At 46.7% G+C, this 23,786-nt stretch overlaps 1 protein-coding gene across 8 annotated transcripts in view; it reads right to left on the reverse strand.

Moving 5' to 3' along the window:
• Positions 1 to 23,786, reverse strand: part of TP63 (tumor protein p63) — a 101,420-nt gene that overhangs the window by 3,540 nt on the left and 74,094 nt on the right. For 3 of the 8 annotated variants that reach the window (XM_032119653.1, XM_032119661.1, XM_032119655.1), the window contains 9 exons: positions 18,623 to 18,809; positions 16,804 to 16,919; positions 16,376 to 16,485; positions 15,990 to 16,126; positions 14,897 to 14,979; positions 13,807 to 13,943; positions 2,700 to 2,857; positions 1,667 to 1,811; positions 754 to 847 (listed from right to left, as the gene is read on the reverse strand). In XM_032119653.1, coding sequence (XP_031975544.1) covers positions 754 to 847; positions 1,667 to 1,811; positions 2,700 to 2,857; positions 13,807 to 13,943; positions 14,897 to 14,979; positions 15,990 to 16,126; positions 16,376 to 16,485; positions 16,804 to 16,919; positions 18,623 to 18,809 — 1,167 coding nt within the window. The remainder of the gene's footprint in view (positions 1 to 753; positions 848 to 1,666; positions 1,812 to 2,699; positions 2,858 to 13,806; positions 13,944 to 14,896; positions 14,980 to 15,989; positions 16,127 to 16,375; positions 16,486 to 16,803; positions 16,920 to 18,622; positions 18,810 to 23,786) is intronic. The other 5 variants (XM_032119654.1, XM_032119656.1, XM_032119657.1 and 2 more) reach the window with 4 other exon arrangements.

Below are 23,786 nucleotides of genomic sequence, written 5' to 3' on the forward strand. Positions count from 1 at the left end.
AACCAAATTTAATAACAGACATAACCTTAGAAAACTTGTGCTTTGAGGCCCCATCATTTCTGGTGCAAAACCTGAGGGTTGCATTACCTAAACTCTGGGATACATGGTATCAGCTTCTGAAAAAATTAGCAACCAACTTTGGTTAATTTGGGCCAGCTTTTCTAATTAGAGCAGCAGCAAAAGGAAGGCAGCCCACTCTAGGGAGCAAGAGCACCACAGTCTCCCAAAGCCTTGAGGAAAAAAAATGAGACAGCCAGCTCAGAAGAGAGCAATGGCTCTGGAGACGAAGCAGCAACCCTACAGCAAAAGCCATGCAAGAGTAAAAAAGGGAAAACAACAAACAGGGGTGAGATGCCAGTGGCAAGGGAAGATGATTAAGGCAAGGCCAGAAAACAGAAGCAGGGAGGAAAAATGCAGACCACTTCTGGACAGCCTACTTGTCTGCAGGCAAGTGAGGTGTAAACTGAAACTGAGCCTTGCAGAATTAACAGGCGCGTGGGCTGGGGCCACTTCGGGGGCTCAGACAGAGAGAGCTGGGGAAGGGGAAACACTCTTTCTCTCTGCCAGGCAAGGCAGTTACAGTGCTGGCCCCAAGTCCAGCCTCTCTTCACCTCACAACATCTCTTCTCTACATGCAACAGCCTTAAATCAAACTAACCATGTAAAATAAAAGTATACTGAGTCTGGATTTCTGACCTGTTCCTAAAGCAGGGCCAAGAGTGCAAACAAAGGAAATGGTGAGGAGTTACTTACATCCATGGAGTAATGCTCAATCTGATAGATGGTGGTCAGCCCCTGGGTCGTGAAATAATCCACACAGGATGAGCAGCCCAACCTCGCTAAGAAGCTGCAGAGGAGGAAGGAAGGAAGGAGAGAGAAAATAGGATCACCCTGGCTGCAACAGCCCAAACCACAGAAAAACCAAACACTCAGCCAATCTGCAGCAACAGGAAACAAAGCTTTCACCCTTGGCTTGACCTCCTCCAAGACATCTCAGGCCAACAAGCCGCTTTGCTGCCGCATCAAACAAACGAGGGAGTCCTTCAGCTCAGCACCCAGCAGACAGCCCTCACGGCAGCATCTTGCCTTAGTCAAGAGCCAGTGCTGCACAGCCTGGGTCTTGAGGCAGGAGGGCTAAAACAGACCCTCCTGCCAGGTCACGTCATCCAGAAGATGGCTGAGCCCATGGCAGCCTGGTGCATGCACAGAGGGCTTCAGCAAGGCATGGGGTCTGGGGCTCAGACACATCATGCCCTTCCAATCAGCACATTCCTCCCTAAGTGTAAAGGATTCCTCGTTTATGGGCAGCATCTTTCAACTGGTTTGACCTCACAAAGGCCAGAGGGGCTTCTGACCCCAGCCATGGCTTGTCAAGTGTCCAAAGGGGAAAAAAGAAAAACAAGAAATGTTTGCAAGACTGCCTGGTGCCCTCAAACTCCACCACTCCAACAGATGCTGCATCCCTCGGCTGTCTTGCAGTCCTAATCTCCCTGTTTCTCTCAGCTGCTCAGAGGTGGGGATTTGAGGCTCGGTGCCCAGAGGGTGCCAGCCTCGGGACTGCCAAGGGCCCAGTGGGATCCAGTGCTCCAGGATCATTCAGGCTCCTGACCCAAGGGCTCTGCTCCCTTTGTGTGGGAAACGTGCTGGGCAGCCTGCTCCCGCTCACCTGACGATGCTGCAGTCTGAGGGGTATGGAGGAGGGGGGGTGCAGTGGGACGTTGAAGGCATGGAGAGGGGAGGAGGCAGCGCCTGCGTGGGGCTGAGGCCATTCATGTCACCGGTCATGGCCATGTGGGTGCCCATCATGGGAACTGGAGGAGAGAAGAAGGAGGAGGACATTGTTACCCAGGCATGCCCAGATCGCGGCTTCGCCCCCAGCACGGCACCCAAGGACAGCACCCACAGCTGAAGCAGCCTGAAATCCCCTGTAAAGCCCTACACAGGGCAAGCTCATGAGAAGTTTCAGGCAGGGCCAAACCAGATAACAGACAGTCCTTCTGGAGCTCTCCCCTCACAGGAGAAAGTGCCACCGTCGCATCACCTTCCCTCCCAGACAGGCTGGATAGAAACCCTGGCTTGCCCTGCCACAGGAGAGGAGCAGGACAGAGCCAGCAGAGTAACCTAATACAGCAGCCAAACAGCTTTGTTTTCAGAGACAGAAAGAGCACCAGAAGGGGATCAGCAACAGGTGTGGGCAAGAGTCCAGCTGTTCTGAAATAAATTAAAAAACAAAACACCAACCAAAAAAGCTCCAACAAAACTCTGCCCACAGAACCATGTCTGTCATCCTGGATTTACAGGGCTGCTGAGCACACAGCAGCAGCCAGGAGGAACAGAGCTGCGAGATGTTTCCTTTGAAATTAAGAACTGTCTGAATTGAACTGAAGGAAAAAAATGTTGTCAACATTTGCATCTCCTCTGCTGGGAAAGGAAGAAGAAAAAAAGTCTTGAAAGCCAGGGGACAGTGCAGCCAGCTAGATCTGCAGCAAGAAGCAGCTCTGTTCACCCTGTGAGGCTCTGAGCAGGATGCTGAAGCCTTGCCCCATGGCACACCAGCAAGCAGTATTTATTTGGCTCTGCAGGTTTGTGGCTCCAGGCTCTCCAGCGTAACAGTAGCCACTTGGAGATGCCAAGTCTCCTTGTTCAGACTAGCAGGGAGCACGCAGGGAACTGGAGAAGGAGGAGTAAGGGTTTCTTACTGTTGGTTCCCATGCTGTCGGGGATGGTGGTTGGGGTCAGGGCATTGCGCTGCTGGGGGTTGATGAGCTGGCTGACCGAGGGCAGCTTGTTCATGCTGTTCATTTTGCTGAGTGGTGGAGAGTTGGAGCCGTAGGAGGACTGCGACTGCATGGAGGTCCTGCAAACCAAGGAGATGTTAGCACAGGGATCACAGCAGCTGCTTGTTCAGAGTGTGCACCCAAGGGGCCACATGGCCAGTGAAATCACTGACACCATAGGAGCATCACAGATAAAGATCACTGGAGAATGAGTCAACAGGAAATAAGAAGTTTCCCAGGTATTCTGGACACTTATTTCACTTTAAAAAAGTGAAATACCAAAAAAAGGAAAGCTTAACTATTGGTTGAAACTTTTTACTCAAGGAAAAGTGTCTATGCAACTTTTTCAGTTGAAAAGAATATACGGAGAGCCAGCAAACATCTGCAAAGATTTGAAGAGTATTTTTAAGTTAAACTCTCCTTGTGGTCAAAGACTTCTTCATAAGAACATCCTAAATACCCCTGAAACCTGACTGCAGAAACAATTTTCAGATCAGGTCATACTTATCACCTTGTTTTTCCCAAAATTTCTAGTTATTCATATAATCAGGCTGTTCTCAGGTGTGTATCTAACAGCCAGAGGCTCTTTGCTCAAGACAGATTCCATGCAGTTCAAGGACCACTGCTGAGATGGTCAGAACTGCCTGGGATGCCAACAGGCAGCTTTTGTCAGTGTTAAGGCAAAGCTGGTATCCAAACCCTGCAGGCTGCTTGCAAAGAGGATCAGGTTCCTGCTACCACCTGACAACAGCACTAGCCTCCCTCAGGTCCCTCCAGCCCCAAACTCCATCCAGCATATTCATGGAGTGGGCCAGAGATGTTTGCCAGAGCTCCCTGCTGCCCAGTCCCAAGGGTCCCAGCTGCAGTCCCACCATGTAAGAGATCCAGACTGCCAAGACTGGGCTGCTTCTGAACGGCAGCCCAGCTCCCAGATCGAGTTACGGCTGCAGCATCCCATCTGGAGTGGGGTCTTATGTGGGATATGCAGGAAATTATCATTCAAGCTGGTCCAACAGCACAATTGGCACAGCACTGCCATGCCACAAGGGAGCAGGTTTTTCTCTCTCTGACACCAGGGACATTTGTAGGCCTGGGCAAAGGTTTGGGAAATGTGCCTGCATCCCCACGCTTCCCAGGCACAAGTACCCTCAAGCCCTGGTCACCCTGCAGAGCAGCGGTCACCCAGCACTTGTATCACACTGACCCCCATGGTGAATGTCCAAGGGCACATTCCCATCTTATTTCCCATTGGGAAACTTGTTTCCATCTGGGTGTAACTGGTTACATCAATTCCTGGGAACTGGCTTTTCTTCTATGCAAATAGAATAATTATTACTCCAAATAAGCAAAGTGTAAAAGGAAAGAAAAGTCTTATTCCTAGGTAATTTATTAAAACCTTCAGCACTCAAGGTCAAGTTCCACACAATTACATTGTCTCCAGCTTCCTGCACTTTCAAGACTTGCAGTGTTGGGTGGAGAAAACATCTATGCTAACAGGCTAGAGTATCTAAGGCCCTGAAGAAATGTTACCTAATTACACAATTACAGGAGGTACAGAAGGGTGTGAACTGTCCTTTGGCAGTGAAGATGCAGGACAAGATCCGGCAAACTTCACAGACTCAAGGAAGTGGAAAGCACAAGAAGCTTCACAAATTAATATTAACAATGGCAGCAACTCCCAAGGGGAAGTGAAACCGAGCCATGAGGGTCAGACCCAACTTTTCAGAGTGAAGGGAATGATTCAGATCTGAGGTTTCAATTCCCCAATTATGAAAGTTGAGGCCAGCCATGAAATTCAAATCAGGTTGACACCACCCTTAGCCTAAGAGGCTTCTGGATTTAGGACCAATGAGTATTTCTACTTCACAGGTTCAGACACTTATCTTAACTGAGCTTCAGCTGAAGTTAATACACACCTGAAGCGTCTCTTACAGCAAAATCTGCACGATCTGCAAGTGAGGATGTCAATGAACACAGCGAAATTCCAAATCAAATCAACAAAGGCTTCCCAAAAGAGCCTGAGTTGCACTGTTTGAGGGGAGTAGTGGGCCTATCTCTGCCCTCTGCCACCAACAGTTATCTCAGCAAAGCTAATTAGGAGACTACAAAATACTTTGGGGATAAAAGAAAAACAAAAACCAATCAAACACAAGCCAACCCAAAGCTTTAGAAAACAAATGCATACTTGAACGTACAGCTTAGGGACTCCACTCTAAGAGTCAAGATTAACACAATCAAGTTCAAGGGAATAAAACAGAAAACAAGCATTTTTCTTTGTACCCATACCACTTTCAACCAAGCTATTCCATCACATGAGCAGATGTTTAAAAGGCCTACAGAAAGCCATCTACCCGAAGAAAAGTCACAAGATAAACCAAGATATAAAATTTTATTGAAAATTAATGTCACACATCAATATAGCAAGAGCCTTAGAAACACAAGAAAATGTTTTTGGTATTAAGCACAAGGACTACATGGTGTTTGAGGATCCATATAAAATGTATTGCTTTTTTCCTCCATTTTTAAAAACAGATATAAGAATGTCATGCACAGTGATTTTCATTAAAATTGTACTTACTATGTCTCAAGAAAGATTAGAAGTCAGAGCACTAACATTTCTTTGATATCAATGCCAATGAAATGCATTTTAATATCAAGGTATACGGACTTCAATTAAGAGATTATTATACTTCTTGGAAGAGTCTGATACAAAAGGCACTGAGTCACAATCTGCAACTGAGTTTTCTCTCTTCAAGAGGCTATGTAATTATTTAGCAAATAACATTTGTAGTTATGCAAGCTCATATGAGGGCAATCAGTTTCTCATGCTTCAAGGCATATACCGATCATCTCAAGAGGTCAGGAAGGAACTTCCTTCTTCTCCCATATATGAACAAAGTTCAGTTCACAGGCTACCTCGTATAACTACGTTTTCCCAGCTCATTGGATACCAGCTCTTCACCAGAGGTAGCAAACTGCTGGGATAGACCAATTACCTGATTGAGCAGACCAGAGTCCTCGTTCACCAGAGGAGCACACAGCCGTGTAAGCAGCCTTAATGAAAATGACATCAAAGGTTCACTTAATGCAACTGGACAGCTCAGGCTCAGAGTTTAAGATTTCACCCAAGCCCCTGTGCCTACAGTTTGCTGTCCCTGAAGACCCAGAGCCAGTCAGTGCAGAGACACAAGAGTAGAATCAGAGCTTCCAGTTCTGTGTCTGCACTCCCTTTCAGTAGCCACTCCAAGGATCACATCCCGAGTTCATATGAGGCCAACGTGCTCACTGACGATGGTTTTCAAAGCAAGGTTTCCCATCACTGACACTGGGGTGTCACTGATGTAGTCTAATAATGGCACACAAGTGACACAGATGATGCTCAGTTGCACTCAGCTGCTCTGAAGGCCCATGAAGGAGCAGGACACTAAAAAGCAGAGAGATGCCCTTGCTCCCCACACCCCAACTGCTGCTGTTCTAAAGCTAACAACAGTGCACCTGGAAATCCCACCAGTGGTTTGTAGGCTTGGTACCTCACTGGGAGCATGGAAAGAAGGAGCTCCAACAGTTACTGGGCAGACAGGAACTACAGCACAGGGACAGGAGGGCAATAATGACTCCCCTTAGACTCTAGGTATGGGAATTTCTCAAGGCAGGCCGTGGATGCAACCTGCTCTCCAGGGAATGGAGCTGTAATACAGGGAGTGGATATACATCAAGTAGTTGACACAGACTGATACAACCTGACTGACTGATAAGGCCCGATTAGTCCACTTGGTTATTATTCCTTGAAAGGAAAAGGTTTACTTTCCTGAAGACACAGAGATGGTAAAGAAGCAATGAAAAGACAGCTGGGAAAAGTTCTCATTTTATCTGCACAGGACAGACTACAAAGCAACTCAAATTGCTTTCAGCTCCAGGTATTTGATAAAAGAAAAAAAGAATAGCACCTTCTAATATAACCACCTGGTAGATGGAAAGCAAATCAAGTCACCACTAAGATCAGCTTCACAATCATCATCCTCTTATAGCCAAGTAGGACAAATCAGAAAGGCTTTCCAGGAAACAACAGGATTCAAATAATTTATGTTCTTGTTTAGTGGAATTCTCAGATGTTGTATTGCCCATTACAGTACAACAGATTTCCTAGAGGCCACACCAAATGATGAACTGGAATCTTCCAGTGCAGGCTGTGGATGCCTTCTATCGTCTGGTGGGCTGCCTCCTCAACCTTGCTGGTGGACAGGCCCAGGAGCAGAGCTCTAGATACAGATCAGTATTCCCCTGTCAAAGTATTTCCATATTGCCATCCAGAAGCAGACAAGGCAAAAATCCAGGAATAAACCTTCACTGGAAGAACAGACAACAGTGCCAAGCATAATCCTACATCTGGGCTGCATTCACAGTTCAGATTCCCACCTCTGACAGGGAAAGGAATCACACTGCCTTTCTTTACCCAAATAAAAAGGCACAGAATCATAGTGACCTGCTTTGTTATCTTAAAGAACTTCCTGGAATTTCCAGGGAAGGTAAAGAGGCACTTGATTTTGATTAGCTTTACACGAAGAATGATGGTAGAGGTGCAACTGTACGAAAGAGGCACTGCTAGTGTTTAATTAGCTATTACTTATATACTTAATCCCAATTTTGGGGGCTCTTTTCCATCAGCCCTCCTCCACAGTGCTACAGTAGAGCAAGTCTTGGTAAGACATTGAAGATACCCAGAGACAGGATACAGCTCTCAAAGGAGATGTTAGTACGAGTCACCACCTGCTCAGATCCCCGCTCTGCTGCCTGGAAGCAGATGATGTGACGATCAGAATTAAGCATCTTCTCCAACTGCATCAAGCTTTTTTCCCTTGGTGGGTGGCCAGGAGGCCCACTACACATTTGGGAGGCACCCTCTCTTCACACTGCCTAAACACCAGTTTGTCAGAGCTGCGTATGCATCTACCCCAAATAAATCCAGCACAGACTGCACTGCAGCGCACACAGGTCCCCAGCAGGACTGATAGAGCCTCCCAAGTTTCTCAGAAGCTGCTGATCAGTGGCATTTGCAACTGAGCTCTGCTCCCCAGCCACTGTTCCTGGTATACCTTCAGTAACTTCCTCACATTTCTATTTCTTACTCCTGTGAACATTGGAGGGTTCCTCAGAAGCAATGCCTGAGAGTGTGTGTTGAAGGACCCTTCCCTCCCAGCATCAGGGGGTGCTCTTCATGTAAAGATGTCTGAGCACCTCTCAGTGGGCAAAATGTCTACCCTCAAATCCCTCCTGCCTCACTGCAAGTATCCACACCCAGTGCCATGCTCAACATGGCCAGGTTAACTGCATGGCATGTCACCTGCCTATTGACTGTTCCTCTCTTGTGACAGTCAGGGCTTGATGCAGACCCCTCCTCCCTGCCTAGCCAAACCCTATATGAATGGCTTTCAGAGACAGAGTTTGATAAAAGCAGTGTGAGAATTTACAAGTCCTTGCTCAGAAAAGGTCTTCTGTGAAGGAATTGCTAAACCCAGATGCACTTCATGGACACAATCAGCAAGACCCTCTGGCTGCAGGACTAATGGGCAAGGTAGACATGGCCTGAGGCCACTTGGCTGAGTCAACTACAACATATGCTGGCACTGCTCTCCTTTGAGGCTTGGAGAGAAGGGGCAGAACATACCAGGGCTGATGAAAATGTTAAGGCAGCATCTAGCAACTTCTGAACATATGTAAGGAAAGAGGCAAGCTCCAACCCCTTTTCACAGGTAGGGTACTAGGAAGTTTTGGACACTCCACCCTTTACACCCTGAGTTGCAAAGGGACAGGACACTGGGCACACGTGGATGTCGCTACAATTCAACCACACATTCAACTGGTGAAGTTCAGCCCACCACTTAGATTGAGCCCATAGAGTCAGGAGGAACTTTGTAAGTTCAGTAAAGCTGGATCAATGCCAGCAGTGCTGGTGCTAAGTCAAAGTCACCCAGTCTTCCTTACAATTTTGATGTACTTTATATCAGACCCTTTAAGGTTGGAAGTAAGTGGAAACAATTCCTGATGCCAAAGCAGAGGGCATTTCTACAGGAAAAAAAACCCGATTTCTTAGCAGTGCCAGTTCATATAATTATTACCTCTCCCTGTCCAGCAGTACAAATACATCAGCTACGTGCACTATTAGTGCATGACCAGCATTAAAACAGGCCAAATTGACTATCACAGACCATTTAAACACACATCCTCTGCTTCCATCCCCCCAGTCCATGGACACATTTATAACTTAAACAAGACAAAAGGCATTTTAAAATTGAGACCTGCTCAGAGAAACCCTGCCGAGTTTCACAAATACAGAAGTAAGAAGAAAGAGTAACAACGCATTACAAAAACGGGAAAAAAAGTTACACCAAGACAGATGACATCGTGGTTCCCGACCTCTCAACGCTAAGGGCTACAGCTAAGAGGTCTGTAGAAGTGTCTGTTGCTTTTGCAAAGTTTGAGTCCCTTCAGAAGTTTGCTCTCACTATTCACTCTGCTGCTATCAGGCTGTGTATTTGCCCCACTGTTTCTAGTCCTGCCAGCTGGGCAAAGTGACCCTGCCAGCTCGGTTTATGGATATACTGATGGGTTTGGGGGGCTGGAATGTTTTAGGATGGCATCAGTCTGTTTGGGAGGGTCTCTCCTTGAGTCCATGAGTTCATTCCTGAAGCAGGCCGAAAGGAGACTGTAAAGAAGGAACCAGAGAAAAGAAAAAGATGAATGTACAGGACCCTTTGCCAGCCACCAAGAGAGAAGCAGTCACTTTCCACCTTCATGATCACAGTATGGGCTTTCAGAGGGAAAAAGGAGATGTCTTAGCACCTACAGTGAGGGTATGTAACAGGGAGATTTAGGAAGCTGGAAAGCCCCAGGCACAAGGAGTGCTTGGCAAGGAAGGGAGAAGAACCAGTTAATAGGGAAATCTGATTCTGTCCTAGTCTCACGGGTACAAATAAGGCCCTGATAATGTTTCCAGTGACAAACACAAGAGGAACAAAAGCATTCAGCCAAAGGGGAAAAGAAGTAGCAACTTCCTTTGAGTCCATTTCTAACTACAATCACTTCAAAACCAGAAGCTGGTGCTAGACAGGGAGAATGGTGCCTATTGGCCATACTGATTACAGCTCAGCTACTCCCCTTTGAAAAGCTGAGGGGTCCCTGGGGCCACCAGCTGATGCAGAAGGGCACTGTGTCCTCGCAGCTCACAAAGCACTTCTAGTCGGTTCCTTTCACCTTGGCCATTCTGTAGTGAGAACACTATCCAGGTGCCTGGAGTTCACATGCAAGCACAGCACTACAAAACCAAACCAAACCATGCAAAAATCCACTATTAGCTTTCACACCAAAAGCCAGATTAACGAGGTGAAGGTACAAGGAATACCCTCCCCACCAGCCCCCTTCCCACAAGAGCAAGCACTGGGATCCTTGCAGTTCACAGCCCAGCTGGGACACTCCAGGCATTGGATAGCTCAGTTCTGTCACAGCTCACTTATGAGGTTAATTCCTTCTCGTTTGGATAATGAGTTGTGCTGCTCACTAGACTGAAAGGCAGCCAGTGGGCTGGTAGCTGAAGCCCTGCTGATAGGAAAGAAATATTTTCTGGGATACAAGATCCCACTTGGACATAAGAGCCCTCTTCTTGGTAGCCATTGGAAGACTTTGTGAAAACCCTTCAACCACAGGAGCTGGGCTTGGTGTTCCTTATGAACTTTATGGGTCCCTTCCACCTTGAAATGTTCTGTGATTCTCTGCTGAAGGAAACTGCAATACAGATAGTTCAGAAAACAGTGCTCAGCAGAGTGAAACCCACCACACGAGAAAGGGTTTTCTAGTGAAACCCTTAAAGACTGTGCAGGTAACTCTCTGGGAATATTAATGGTAAATGTATTTCACAGCAGGGTTATGAGGAAACACTTCCTCCTCAACAAAGCATGAGCCACCTCTGACATCTCTCACAGCAGTAATCATCTGGCAAATCTATATTTTACACAAATGGCAGCAGACTATGAAAAGGAAGTCTTTTAAATAAACATGTGTGTGCTGCAGTTCAAGCATGGGCCCCAGGATTTGATAGTGAAAAAGGAAGAACAAACTGAAGAAAAAACCCAAAAACTTCCCACCTATGATCATGAAGGTATTTTGGCATAACAGTAAATAAGAGAAAACCATGCACAAAGGAGCAAGCAGAGAGAGGAGATGAGACAGAGAAATATTGTGGTCTGGCTTTGCAGTATTTTGGTAATCTAGTGGGACACAAGAATTCTGATTGTCACCAGATTTGTCCTTTTTATTCCAGAATAGTCAGACAGCTGCATCTGCTGGCCTGTCAAATGCATTGCTGGTCTGTATGTGCACGAGAGCAATTATACAGCTGTTTTCCAAAATGACAAGATTTATATTTTTAAAACTACCTTTCCACCATGATAATCTCAATCTTGCTTTTCCTACTCTTCAAAAAAAGTTGAAGCTTTCCATGTTGCAGGAGTGAAAGGGAAAACTCTTTCCACACACCTAGATAGCTTTTCTATGTTAATCACTGCCCAGAAAAGTAACCTGAAAAATCAAGCAATTCCTCCACCACGGCTTGACTCTGGAGCATTTGTGGATGCTGCTCTATTTTGAGAAGGAAGAGCCAACAGCAACTTTCAAACATTCCAGTCCCACAGAGCCCTGCTAGGACATACAGCTTCCAACACTTTCCAGCTTGGTCACAGCATACACACTTTCCCAGCTCCCACTTTTCATGTGTACATTGAACTAAAGGTGAATCGAGACCAAAATTTTAAAGTACATCCCTACATACAAAGTGAGAGACCAGAACAGATTCAAAAAGGAGTCCCTGTGCTCCTAAGTTTGGCCAGCCTGACAAGGAAGCGGTGGCAAAAGTTCTCCCAGCAACCTGTTCACAGTGGAAGTTTGCTCTTATCCAAACCACTCTCTACAAAGCAGCTGCTCTAACCCATTCTCACACAGACCTGATGCTCCTTTTTTGGGGTGCAATTTCATCTTAGAGTATTTTCAGCCTAAACATCCCTTTGCCCTGAACACATTCATTCAGATATTAAGTCATACCCTGGATTATTGAGGAAAAAGTAGCAAAACCCAAAGTGCACCTAAGAAACTATTGCCTGAACATGCATTTCAGCACAGAGGGCCCTTCTTGATGGCAAGCTGTCTGCACAGACAACCGCAGCAGCTCTGGACAAACACTAAAAGTTATTTTTCTCCACACTCCTGGCACTCTTAAAAGCTCTTAATCTTTCTCCCGTGTATCTGAGCACACTCAGCAACTGAGAAAAAATGAGTATATAACTGGACAAGTGCCAGGAGACATGCCAAAAGAAGTTTCATTAAATTAAATGGCTGGACTTCTACATGCTGGTCTTAAAGGTAACACAAATACCAACCTCATTTGCCAGGAACCCATCCTACTGATATAGAAAGAATGAAAACAGTAATTATGGCAAAGCCAACCATGCTGGTCCCAACCAGCACCAAGGGAAAGCTGTCATCTGCTGCTGTCCATTTCTGCTTACAAAACCATTTCTCAGCTGAAATGGCTGTGGTTCAGGTGAAGCTTTGAAGACAAGCAGCAGAGCACACAAAGGCCACAGTGCCTAGGAGCTAGTAAATACAATCTATGGTATATACAAACAGTGCAGATGACTGATAAGTAAATAATAATAATGAGATTTTTAAGTGCCCCAAAAAAAGAGTCCAGAGCCCTTGGATGCTCCAGACATTTTGGCAGAAGGTTTTTTTCACACCTCCACAGGACTCCAGCTGACACTAAAAACATACAGGTTGAAATGTGAACACATGCAGAGATCTGGCAGAAAGCTGTGGTATTGCAGAAGTCCTGAGACAAGGCCAAGGCACTGAAATAAATCCCTACAGGCTCAAGTGGGACTTATGTGGTGCCTTGGCCCCATGCTAACCTCTGCAGAGGAATGAGTTATACCCACAGCCTCCTGACGTGAGAGCTTCCCAGCAGGAACGCACGAGATCCGAAGCACTACCGCTGGCAGACAGCTACAGCCCAGGGGGCTATTTTCTGTCACCCGAGACAGCAGGTGAAGCAATGCCCATGAATGACACCGCTTACAGCCCGCCTGGGAAGTCATTCTCTGCCCAAGCCTCTGTAACTGCAAGGCTTTGGGAACCCAGACACCTATTTGGCCCTTCTTTTCTCCATCTTCCTCGCACTTAGAGCTCCCAAAGCAATCCCAGTGCAGCCCTGTCAGCTGAGTTCAGGGAGGATGGAAGATTTCTCATGAGCAATGTGAAGAGTCAGCTGGCAAAGTGCAGTTTTTGACAACACTTTAAAAGCGTGTATAGAATCTTTCTTTGAAGTGCCCACTGGCCACAAAGGAAATCTTGCTGTGTGTTTCACCCTTGCTCTCAACTTTCAGCTGCCTGTTTTATAGGTGAAAAACCTGAACTATTGTTGTACCACTGAGACACCAGCCCTCCAATGCACCAGAGATGCTCTGCAGCGGGGTCCAAGCACTCAGCTGAGCTGGTGCTCACAGTCCCAACTCTACATACTCTTAGCAAGATGCTCAGATGGATACGCTGGAGAAAGCGCGGAGATGGTTCCATGTTTGCTGCCATTCCCATGGAGAGATGAGAGAGGAGTGCACCCAGCCTGCGCTCCCCAGCTGGGACGGGCACACGCAGCAGGCTTCTGACCACAGGCTCTCAATGGCTCTGCCTCGCTGTGCTGTGCCTGGGGCTCTGGCTGAAGGTCAGAAATGAGGCACTGAGCCCATCCTCATTCACCCTCTGAGGCCAAAAGGTGAAATGTGAGGGATGAAAGACTAGAGAGGGACCTCGCAAGCAGTCAGGATGCACACTTGGGGAAGGAAGACTGCTTTGTCCCATTGCTTGGCCCTCATTTGAGCACCCTGTCCCTGTGAACAACTGTGCAGCAGCCTTCTGTGTCTCTCTCCTCTCTCCCCCTTTCCCACTGTCCCCACTGCACTGACACTGCAAGCATAGTGGTACTCACTGCTTCTGGAGCAAGTGCTGGTGCTGCTGCTGCTGCTGCTGCCGGTAGGTCTCAATCGTGTGCTGGGGAAGGTACTGCATCAGCTCCAGGGACTCTTTGATCTTCAGCAGCATTTCATACGTCTCCCGTCCCCTCACCTGGATCATGGGAGAAGGAAAGGGGGTGGGGGGGGGGGGGGAACAAAAGCTTTAAAGGACTGCATCTATAGCCCTTAGTGTAGTCACCTTAGAGAGTTTTAGATAAAGTCAAGTAAACAACCAGAGCAGGATACAAATACTCTGCTTATACACTATGCTCACACAATAAAACTGCTAAGTCTTGTTCTAGAGGTGCAGCACATAATGTTGAAGAGTGATAATCTCACACTGAAGGCTGATGAACATCTTGGGGTTGTCATATGGCTCAACGTGAATCTACGCCAGCCAAAAGCAACATTCTGATCCAACCTATTTAGACAGAAAATGTCTTTACTTGCCTCAGATGTAAGCAGATCTGGTGCTGAATCTCACATGCCAAAAGATAGCGCTTGAATTTGGGAGCTGGGTTTGGCTCGCCCTTCTCCTCCAAGCACACCATGGTTTGTGATTTATCCAACTAAACATGGCTCATGGGGAAGGAGCTAAATGGCCAGTTAGAGATATTTCTTGCTCTTTCTGAGCCTGCATTTAATACAGCATAGTTCACTCCTATCACTGAATTACAATGGCAATACACGTAAAAGCCATAGAAGCATCCACCTATCAGTAAGATAATTCCCAGTATTTCTAGAGAAAGGTCATGTGCCACAGACCCAGCAATGACAGAGGAGGAAACCTAGTTAGACCTCAGACAAGGTTTCCACCAGGACAGACAGATCCCTTGGGATAGTCCCATATGCCTTGCATAAGCCATTCTTAGCACCTAGTGGGATCTTTAATATTTTTTATTTGGAGTATGTATTTAAAATAGGTGGCTCACAGGATTAAAGAAAATAAAAATTATCCTTTCACACCCCAACCCCATCCTCAGTTCTCTCTGAAGTCTAGGTAAGCCTCAAGTCACTGTCAAAGATAGCTAACATAGGGTAAATACAAAGACAGAGAGAACTCACTGGCAAGTATAAGAGCTCATCATCTGGGGAACGCCTTTTTTTGATAGATGTCATCTGTATGCCGTGAGTTCCTTGTCGAAAAGCTGGAAGAGAAACCCCGAAGGCACCCCATTAAAAAAAAGAAAGGGGGGGGAGAGGGACAGGAAGAGTGTACAAAGAAGAAAAAGGCACAGAGACAGACACAAAAGAGGTAAGAAGTGCATGGCCAGCTCAGATCTGTAGTGCTCTGAAGGGATCTCTGCCTGAGCCACTCCAGAACTGTCCTTGCAGCTCCTGGCTCTTTAAGGCAGACACAACTGCAGATGCTGCCTGACCATGTCACTTGGGGAAACACATAAGCCAAGGCACGCTGGATATATGACAAAGCCCTGGCAAGCCACACTTAGAACAAATGCTGGCTCTTTACAGGAAAGTTACAGAAAGTTTTGGTATTACAGGGCTCACGAGCTGTTGGTGAATCAGTGATCCACAAAGGTGAGACCACTGGCAGGGAGCAGAACTCACAAAGAAAACAAAGCCCCACTCCAGTCTGTCTCCTGTCATAACCTGTGCCCTGCTGTCCAGCCTGCTGCCCTCACTGAGTACAGGGGAAAACCAAAGGTGGATTTCCACATCCTGCATGTCCAGTGAGTACTCAGATCTCTTTAGAGAGAGGCCACTTTCCAGAGCATCTCCAATGCACAGCACGGTTTGTTTGCTCAGTCTAGATCCCTGTGGCTGGAAGACACCTGCCACAGCACAGAACACTGGCCAGATGAAGCAGAGAACAACAGCATGGCCCCAAACAGGCAGTGAAGGTTCAAAAGGTTGAAGTCCCAGCCATACAGCTGGAAGGTGGCAAATAAGCACCCCCTCACCCACCACTGGCAGGGCTAACCTAGCACCAGCAGTGCTGCAAGGGAGCCCACAAACCCAGATTGTCAGACACCGCTTTGTGAACTCCAGCTCATTTTCTAGGCTGATTCACCCTGGGAAAAGAGATGTCTAATGCCCTCCTGCCTCCAAGCCCATGCCCAGCACCACTCTGTCCCTGTGGCACAAGCACCCAGTGACAGCCCAATCTGCGATCTGCCCAGCTCTGCCAGCTACTTACGGCGCTTCGTACCATCACCATTCTTTGTGCTGTCAGACACTTGCTGCTTGCGGATGCTGTCCTCGTCTGCCTTGCGGTCTCTGCCTGGGCAAGCACAAATACGGGCTTCGAAACAACGGCGGCCCAAGACTTGCCCACTGGGAAGAGAGGTAAGGAGAAACATCAGCTAGCATTCTGGACACAGGCCAGCAGCTCCTCTCAACTTCATACCACACTGTGCATCTCCCATTTCCCAATCCAGATTTCCTGAGTGCTGGGCAACTCCCACCCGCAAACATCTAAGAAATATCCTATAGCCTCTTGAATGAAGCTGTTCCTAAGGATATGGAATGCTGCCCTGAGGAGAAGAGGAGCCAGAAGGGTTACAGTCGTGATGCACAACTTACTCTCTGGTTTCCAGGGTCACAATGATGAGGATCGGGCGGCGGTTCATCCCTCCAACGCAGCTGCTGTTGCACATGAAGTTGTACAAGACTGTAGTGAACTCAGTACCGACCTGGATGAGACAAAGGCCATGACCAGAAGAGAGGGAGGATGGAGAGCTCTGCTTTTTCCAAGCTCTCCTCTCCTATTTCCCAAGCTGGACTGCAAACAGAACAGCGTGAATAGGCCCCCACAACAAAGCTTCCTTAAGAGAAATGAAGAACCCCTGCTCTCAAGGAATAAAGAGGGTGTTTCACAGCTCATTTCTGACAAAAAGGAAGAAGGGATTAATTGTGATGAGGAAAGCCCAAGATCCCAGCTCCTCTGGCTAAGGTTACAACTCCCACCCCTCTGTGTGCCAGGATGCCACCAGCCCGAGCTCACAACATACCTGGGGTGGCTCATAAGGGACCAGCACACTCTGCCTCCCAGTGATGGGGTCTTCTACATACTGGGCATGGCTGTTCCCTTCCACTCTGATCAGGTGGCTGGGAGGCGCAATCTGCCCTGCAAGGGTAAAGACGGGAATAAACAAGAGACACTGTTCAGTGAAGCAAGACCATACACAGGGTGGCAAGATCTGCCATCCAGGGAGATGCACGTGGCCTCGGAAGTCTACCAGAGCACACACACAGGTGCCTCCCAGCCCTTAAAGCATCCCTTCCCAAGATCCCTGCTGTCAAACACCAAAAGCAACAAAGGCTTTCTCAAGCTCACTCTGGATACCTGTGGCTAAACTTGAACCAGAGCTTCCCAAGATCCCACACTGAGCCCAAATGTGAACTGAGTGGCAGCTCAGCAGCTCTTCCAGCAGATAACTCCTGCCGGATTTTCACACCAGCTGAAAGCCTTTATTTTCCTCCCTCTAATGCACACACAAAGCAAATTCCTTCAAGTCTCAATTTCTACTCTTCTTCCTATCAATTGCTAGCCCTCTTCTGCTCCCTCACATCAGTCTTGATCCTAAAAGAAAGATTCAAGTAGCAAGAGAAATATGCATTTAATTAATGGTCAGCTTGAAAAATCATGCTCGCTTATAGCAGCAGCAAAAGGGAACATGATCATCTTGGTTCCTAGGCCACCTTCCAATAATTAAAAGCTTCCTTCCTGCAAATTTTCTTCCATGTTTCTACAACATACAACTACATTCTGAGGAGAGGACCCTGCTATGGGTTCATCTCGAGAATTTGTTTTGTATATTAACTATTCATTTCTTACTCAAAGTACAGCCTATTTCTAGAGAAATAACTACTTCAGAATAAGAATTTATAGGACTTTTTTTTCTTCCTTAAAAATCCATTACTGAATAGCGTCAACCCTCAATAAATCCAGTTCTGTCAGAAAAGCACTTTTTAAAATAAAAAACTGTTTTGAAGAACTGTCTCACTCCACTCTGATTTTACACTCCCACATCCTTGTTTATTTCTGGGACTTGTCTAGCTGGCTGCACTGTAACCAGCAATGGGATCCAGGCTCCCAAGACATCCTGCTAACTGACACCAACCACGGTTCTTTCTACAGTAGGAGATAAATAATGTACGTAGAATAAAACAGATGCTCATTTGAACTTAGGTGAACTTAAGTGGCCAAGACAAAATGGAACCCAGCCCATGAGCTTGCAGAAAAGCAAAGGACATTTTAAAAACAGCTGCTGCTTCACTAACATGAGGAGAAGCAAGTAAAATGTTAAAACATTAATACTGAACTGAGAGTGTTAAATGTAGAAGAACGATGCCCACAGTTGATGCTGGCACTTAGCATTACCCTGCCAGAGATAAACAGCCCCTCCGTCTTTGAGGCGTGGATTAAGGACTGGAGATGATATTGCATCCTGTTACTAAATCCCTGTCCCAGCAACATGGAAGCTCATTCCTGAGCACAACAGCTGCTTCTCATTGCAGAAGCAAAAGCAGAGCAGAGGAAGGCTGCCAGAGGGGCACTGCCTGCCCTGGGAACAGACACCCACCCAACCTAGGCAGTCATGAGGTTTATTTCAGTACTTTCCTCCCAAGGATGTGCTTGCACAGGGACAGCTAAAGCATTGCATGACACTTCCTGGCAAGCACGGGAAATACAAAGCTGCACAAGGTGTCGCAAGGAGGTCTGCTTCCAGAAGGTTTGCTCTGAAGCTGCTGTCACATCCCTCAGTGGCTGTTCATCAGCCAAGCAGCTCTGGAGAGAGACTGCCAGGATAGCACTGCCCTCCTTACCCTCGTTGAACTCCCGGCTCAGCTCATGGTTCGGGCAGCGTTTGACCACTTCGGTGACGTGTTCAGCTTTCTTGTAGACAGGCATAGCCCTGATGACAGCTCCCTGGGGTGGTGGGGTCATCACTTTGATCTGGATGGGACACGTCTTGGCGATCTGGCAGTACAGCTTTTTCAGTTCGGTGGAATACTGCATGGGGAACAGACCAAGACAGAGTCAGGAGTTCAGCTAGGGATGAAGGCACACCAGGAACATGGAGATGGCTTTGCATTTGTAACTAAAAGCACCAGCCACTGCATGTGCACTGCACTTGTTTGCACAACAGCCACGCTTCCAGAAAAGTGAAAAAATCCCTAGACCTTTACCTGCTGTAAAATAGCAGAGCATAAATCTACATCCTAGCATTCCCAAACGCAAAAATCTTCAGATAAAGAGCACTTCATTTACTCGAACAAATAAAGGCTTTATTTCTCTTGGGCACACACTCCCTCTTGCAAGAGACACCCATTACCCACCTAACAAAACAGATGCTATTCTTTTCACAGCATCCTGTAATCCTGGAAGCACTCAAAACCACAGACAAAGTGTTTCATCCTGTTTTCTACGAAGCCCTCCTACTCTTGCAGAGGGATTAAATAAAAACATCAACCTTAGAACTGAACAGTACTTGAAAACAAGACCCTGATCAATTTGGGAGTTGTACCAAATCTGACATTTCAATCATCTTTTAAAACCATCTTCTACATCTACTGAGCACCACTGTAGTAATCTTCTCACTTCTAAACTCAAAGTATTATAGCCAAAAATAAGGTAAAAAAAACCCAAACAGTATTTTTATTTCAAAGCCAGAAGAGTTGAACAGCCCAAACATCAGCTCCATGCTGAGACCTAGACGATAACCCAGCAGCTGGCTCCAAAAGGGAGGCTGTGACCATGCAGTGAACACCTGGAACAGAAGAAGATACTTTTATTCACTGTGCTAATTTGGAAACTATTAGATTTCTCTTAAGATATTCCTCACTAAAACAGTAAACCGATGCAGCATTTTCCTGGAGGGTGTTCACATCTGGAAACCTTTACTCAGCAAAACGTCAAGGCTGAAGTTGGTGGTTTCTTTTCAAAACCCCTCTGAAATAAAGGCATCTGTTTAGCAGGGAGGACAGCAAGGAAAGTCCCAAGTGGTTCAATGCTGCACAACCTAAATCCATTTTCCTGGATGTCTCCCATGAAGGAGACTCTCCAGTCTCCCCTGCTGTACAAGCCTGTTCCAAAATATGGCAGGTTTTTCAGTACCCCACTCCAGAGGCATTCAGTTTTCTCCTGGTATTCAGACATTAATGAGTGCAGAGATCTCCCTGTAACAACATAACCCACAGGAATTGCTGGCATTTCCCCATCTCCACATCCTCGGTTCTTGCAGGAAAAGAAAAGTGACAGCCCCAAGGTGGTTGTTTCCTCACAAAAAAAGGTCTCTAGCAGCCATGGGCCAATACATCCCTCTTCCCAGCTGTTCAAACAGAGCAGTGACAGGTTCATACTGGTCAAGAGCACCCTGTGGCCATGGACCCCACTGGGACTGGGAGAGCCAGCGTGTGCACTGGTGGGTGGCAGATGATGCAGCAGCAAAAGGATTAGCTAGTGATATTCAGGGATTATTTGCATTTCAAAGTGTACACACTGCTAACATAGGAAAAACCAAACTTCCGAGAGACACTGGGTAGGAGAGAGGGATTAAACGTAAGCCAAGCCAGTCCCTTCCCTCCTCACTCAACACCATCTTGCCATGTGGCAGAGAAGATGCTACAGGTATTTAAGCTACGAAAAAAGATTTCTTTAAAATGCAAAGGCCAAATTGTGCAATGTATTTTATGTGCCTGCAGGCTACAGATTAAACCCACAAAGGATTTACCCAGCCTGCGGAAATGGGGAGCATGCCAAACAATTACAAAAAAAAAAAGTTGCGAAACAGATCTAGATGGTGATTTATATCATACATCTTTTAAACCTGAAATTCCTTATTGTTTTTTAATTAAAAAGCAATTCCTTACTGAAGGTAAGAATGAGCTCACCATGTTGTCTTTTCATCTCAAGAGGTAGAAAAAGAATCACTTATATTTAAAAAGGAAGAAAACCTGTAAAGCTTTGTTTCCTTCAACACATCAGTTTGCTCATAGCATTGTGAAGGTTTCAAGGACAGAAAGCCTCAAAAATCTCAAAAAGCCAGCTAATCACTTGGATGCCTTAACATCACTGAAGCACAAAGAAATTGGGCACCCAAAGGTGATGGGCTGAAATGCAAGCAAAAATACGGAAGAGCAGTGGTGCACAGAGGGCACAGCACACGCCAGGAGCCAACGTGTCCGGTGTCTGCAGGCATCCAGAGAATTGAACAAATGGAAGGAGATACACAGCCCTCGGTCACTGACCGGGACTCTTGGTGCTGACTGTAATTTTACGTATAATATCTTCAAAGACAGAAAGCTGGGGTTACAAGAAAGGGGAAAAATAAAAATCACTGCTTTCAGAAGGACTGAGAGGTACCCAACACCAGCATCAATACCGAGGCTCCTGATCAAACAGTGTGGCCCCTCTGCCAGCAGAGAAAGGGATCTACTCCTCATACACCCAAATGGCACGGTTGGACCCCGCTGACTACAACCAGCAAGGAAGGCATTGGACCCACAGCTGAAATTCACAGAAAGCAAACAGCCAAGAGCTAATGGCCAACAACTTGAACTTGGCATGTCAGAAAAGGAGGGTAACCAGGGGCCCACCTCTGCCTCAGGACACAGTCAGGACAGGGAAGATTGCCCAGCACAAGCAAAAGAGACAGCAGGAGGCTGAGCAGCCTTTTTGTCACCTGATTGTGAGAAGAGTTCAAGCCTCACAGGCACTGCACAGGGCTTGGGGACATGGCGTAGAGCCATGATTTCACATCTACCCCAGGCACAGCCGCCTTCGAGCATGTAATCACTGAAGGGATGGACATTTAACACCAGTGTAAATCTGTCTGCAGGGTACCTGCTGTCAGACAGAGAGGGGCTCGAGTTTCCCACCCCGCCAATTTTGCTGCAACCAGGGGTAACCTGATGCACAGCCATTTATTGGCATAAATAGATGCCAACAACTAGGTCATGGTGACTTCGTCCTGGATCAGTGATAATCGCTATATCCACAGAGCAAGACAGGATATTGTATATAGATTTCAAAGCAAAGGCACTTCAGAAAGAGAACCCAAGGCAGGAGCTGTCTGGGCATTCAGATAGTGCCTGCAAGCAAGGATCACACTCTTGGCACAGGTGCTGCTCCTCAGTGGTCCCAAACGACCCCACCCTGCAGGAGGTGACAGTCCCCCTGCCCACCATCTTGCTGTGAACTGACACTTGCTGTATGAGGGCTAGGACCATGAGCAATTCCCAGAAATCCAAAGCATGACTATTAATAAACACACTTGAGCAGGAAAACTAAATTAATTAGGAGTACAAATATAAAAAAATGAGCTTGACCCAACAAACAAGTCTAGCAGTTAACAAGATGACAATAGCCATTATCCAGCAGTAGGAACAAAGGTTGTGCCAACAGCCTGAGGAGTACAAACACCACTTCCCCCAGAGTAGAGACCTGAAAGCCATTTAAAACAAAAGAGTTGAGCCTGGAAACATGTTATCTGCTCAAGAGGGAGAGGAAAGAGCGTTGGCTCGGACTTTTCTTTGGAGTTCGACTGCTGTCTGTCATGAATTTAGCTTTTTGCTTAATAATACGTTTTAAAAGGAAAGATGAAAACATTCCAGTGCCTGCAGCTCTGCTCTCCCCACCTGCCCGTGCAGACATACTGTATTACCCACTCTTGGCACCCTGGCTGGTAATTCAGTAGCACAATACACACACCAGCTACCATCAGGCAACACCTGTCTGATTTCTCAGTAAGCCCCTTCTACGGAAGGTGTGTCAACAAAGTGTTGGAAGTCAAAAACAAAACACTTTTTGACTCTCAAATGGACAATTTTTGTTAGAAGGGACTGAAGTCTCCTGGAAGTAAGTGTGCAACGCAATACAAGCCACAATGGCTTTTCACTGTGTGTTCAATTCCTCTGCAAAACTCTGATGCAGTGAAATCCCCCAAACACTACTTTTGAAATCTAGCTCTAATATCTGGTTTACCATCTGATCTAGCAGAGGGATTATGGCCTCTAAATCTTTAAAAGCAGTGGGGTTCAGTCAGCTCTACAAATGCTAATGGCTGTCAGCTTGAAGGGGATCCCAGAGGTTGGCTTAAGGCATTACAGCTCCCTGAGCCCCTCCTGCTCAGATCGACAGGTCTTTCAAATCTTCTGCAAACTTCTTTTAAGTAGTCATGTTTTAATTAAACTCCGTTAACTAGATTCATTTTACTTTATGTTTTCAAAGCTGTCAGCTATGATTTCTCCCCTATCAAACTAACTCCCTAAGAAGGGGAAAAAAAAACAGGTTAGAAGAGTGGGAATGCAACAGTTACCTGCACCAGAGTATTCACAGGTGAAAACAAGGAGAGTCACAAAGAAATAGAAAATAATTTGAATCTATTTTAATTATTTAGGAGAAAAAAAGGCAGTGGGAAGAAAGGAAGCTACCAACTAAGAATAAAAATTGAAATTTACCCAAGCACCTTAAACATTTTTTATATGCTAGACCATGATCTAACTTTCCATTTACAAAAAGCTGCTGGGAGCATGTGGGGGCAAATCAGGAACACATGTATGCACACGCACACACACACTCTCTTAGGAACCAATGTGTACCCAGAGGACTTTCAGTGAAGAGGAGCTGGACCAGGAGTGCTGCACACAAGGACACCTCCTCCTTCCAGATTTAACCTTCAGCTCAGCATAACGTAAACCCCATGGCTTGTGAGCGGACTTGTTGCAGCTGCAGTTTGAAGTCCTCTATCCCACCAGGTGCCAGAGAAAAGTGGACAGCTTGCTGCCAGTGGGCATAGCCGGCATTCAAACCCTGGGCACGGCTGACAGGTCCAGTAATACAGATCCACCACGTGTGGCAACAATCCCCAGCCTCACAGCGCAGGGCACCGGAGAGGCATGCCTGTGAGCATCCCCTATCTGTAAGGGAAGCCATCGTGCGATGCCCGGGAGCATGGGAGCGGATGCTGATGCAGCCCCACCAGTGCTT

Source organism: Corvus moneduloides, chromosome 10, assembly GCF_009650955.1.
Source record: "Corvus moneduloides isolate bCorMon1 chromosome 10, bCorMon1.pri, whole genome shotgun sequence".
NCBI classification, from domain to species: domain Eukaryota; kingdom Metazoa; phylum Chordata; class Aves; order Passeriformes; family Corvidae; genus Corvus; species Corvus moneduloides.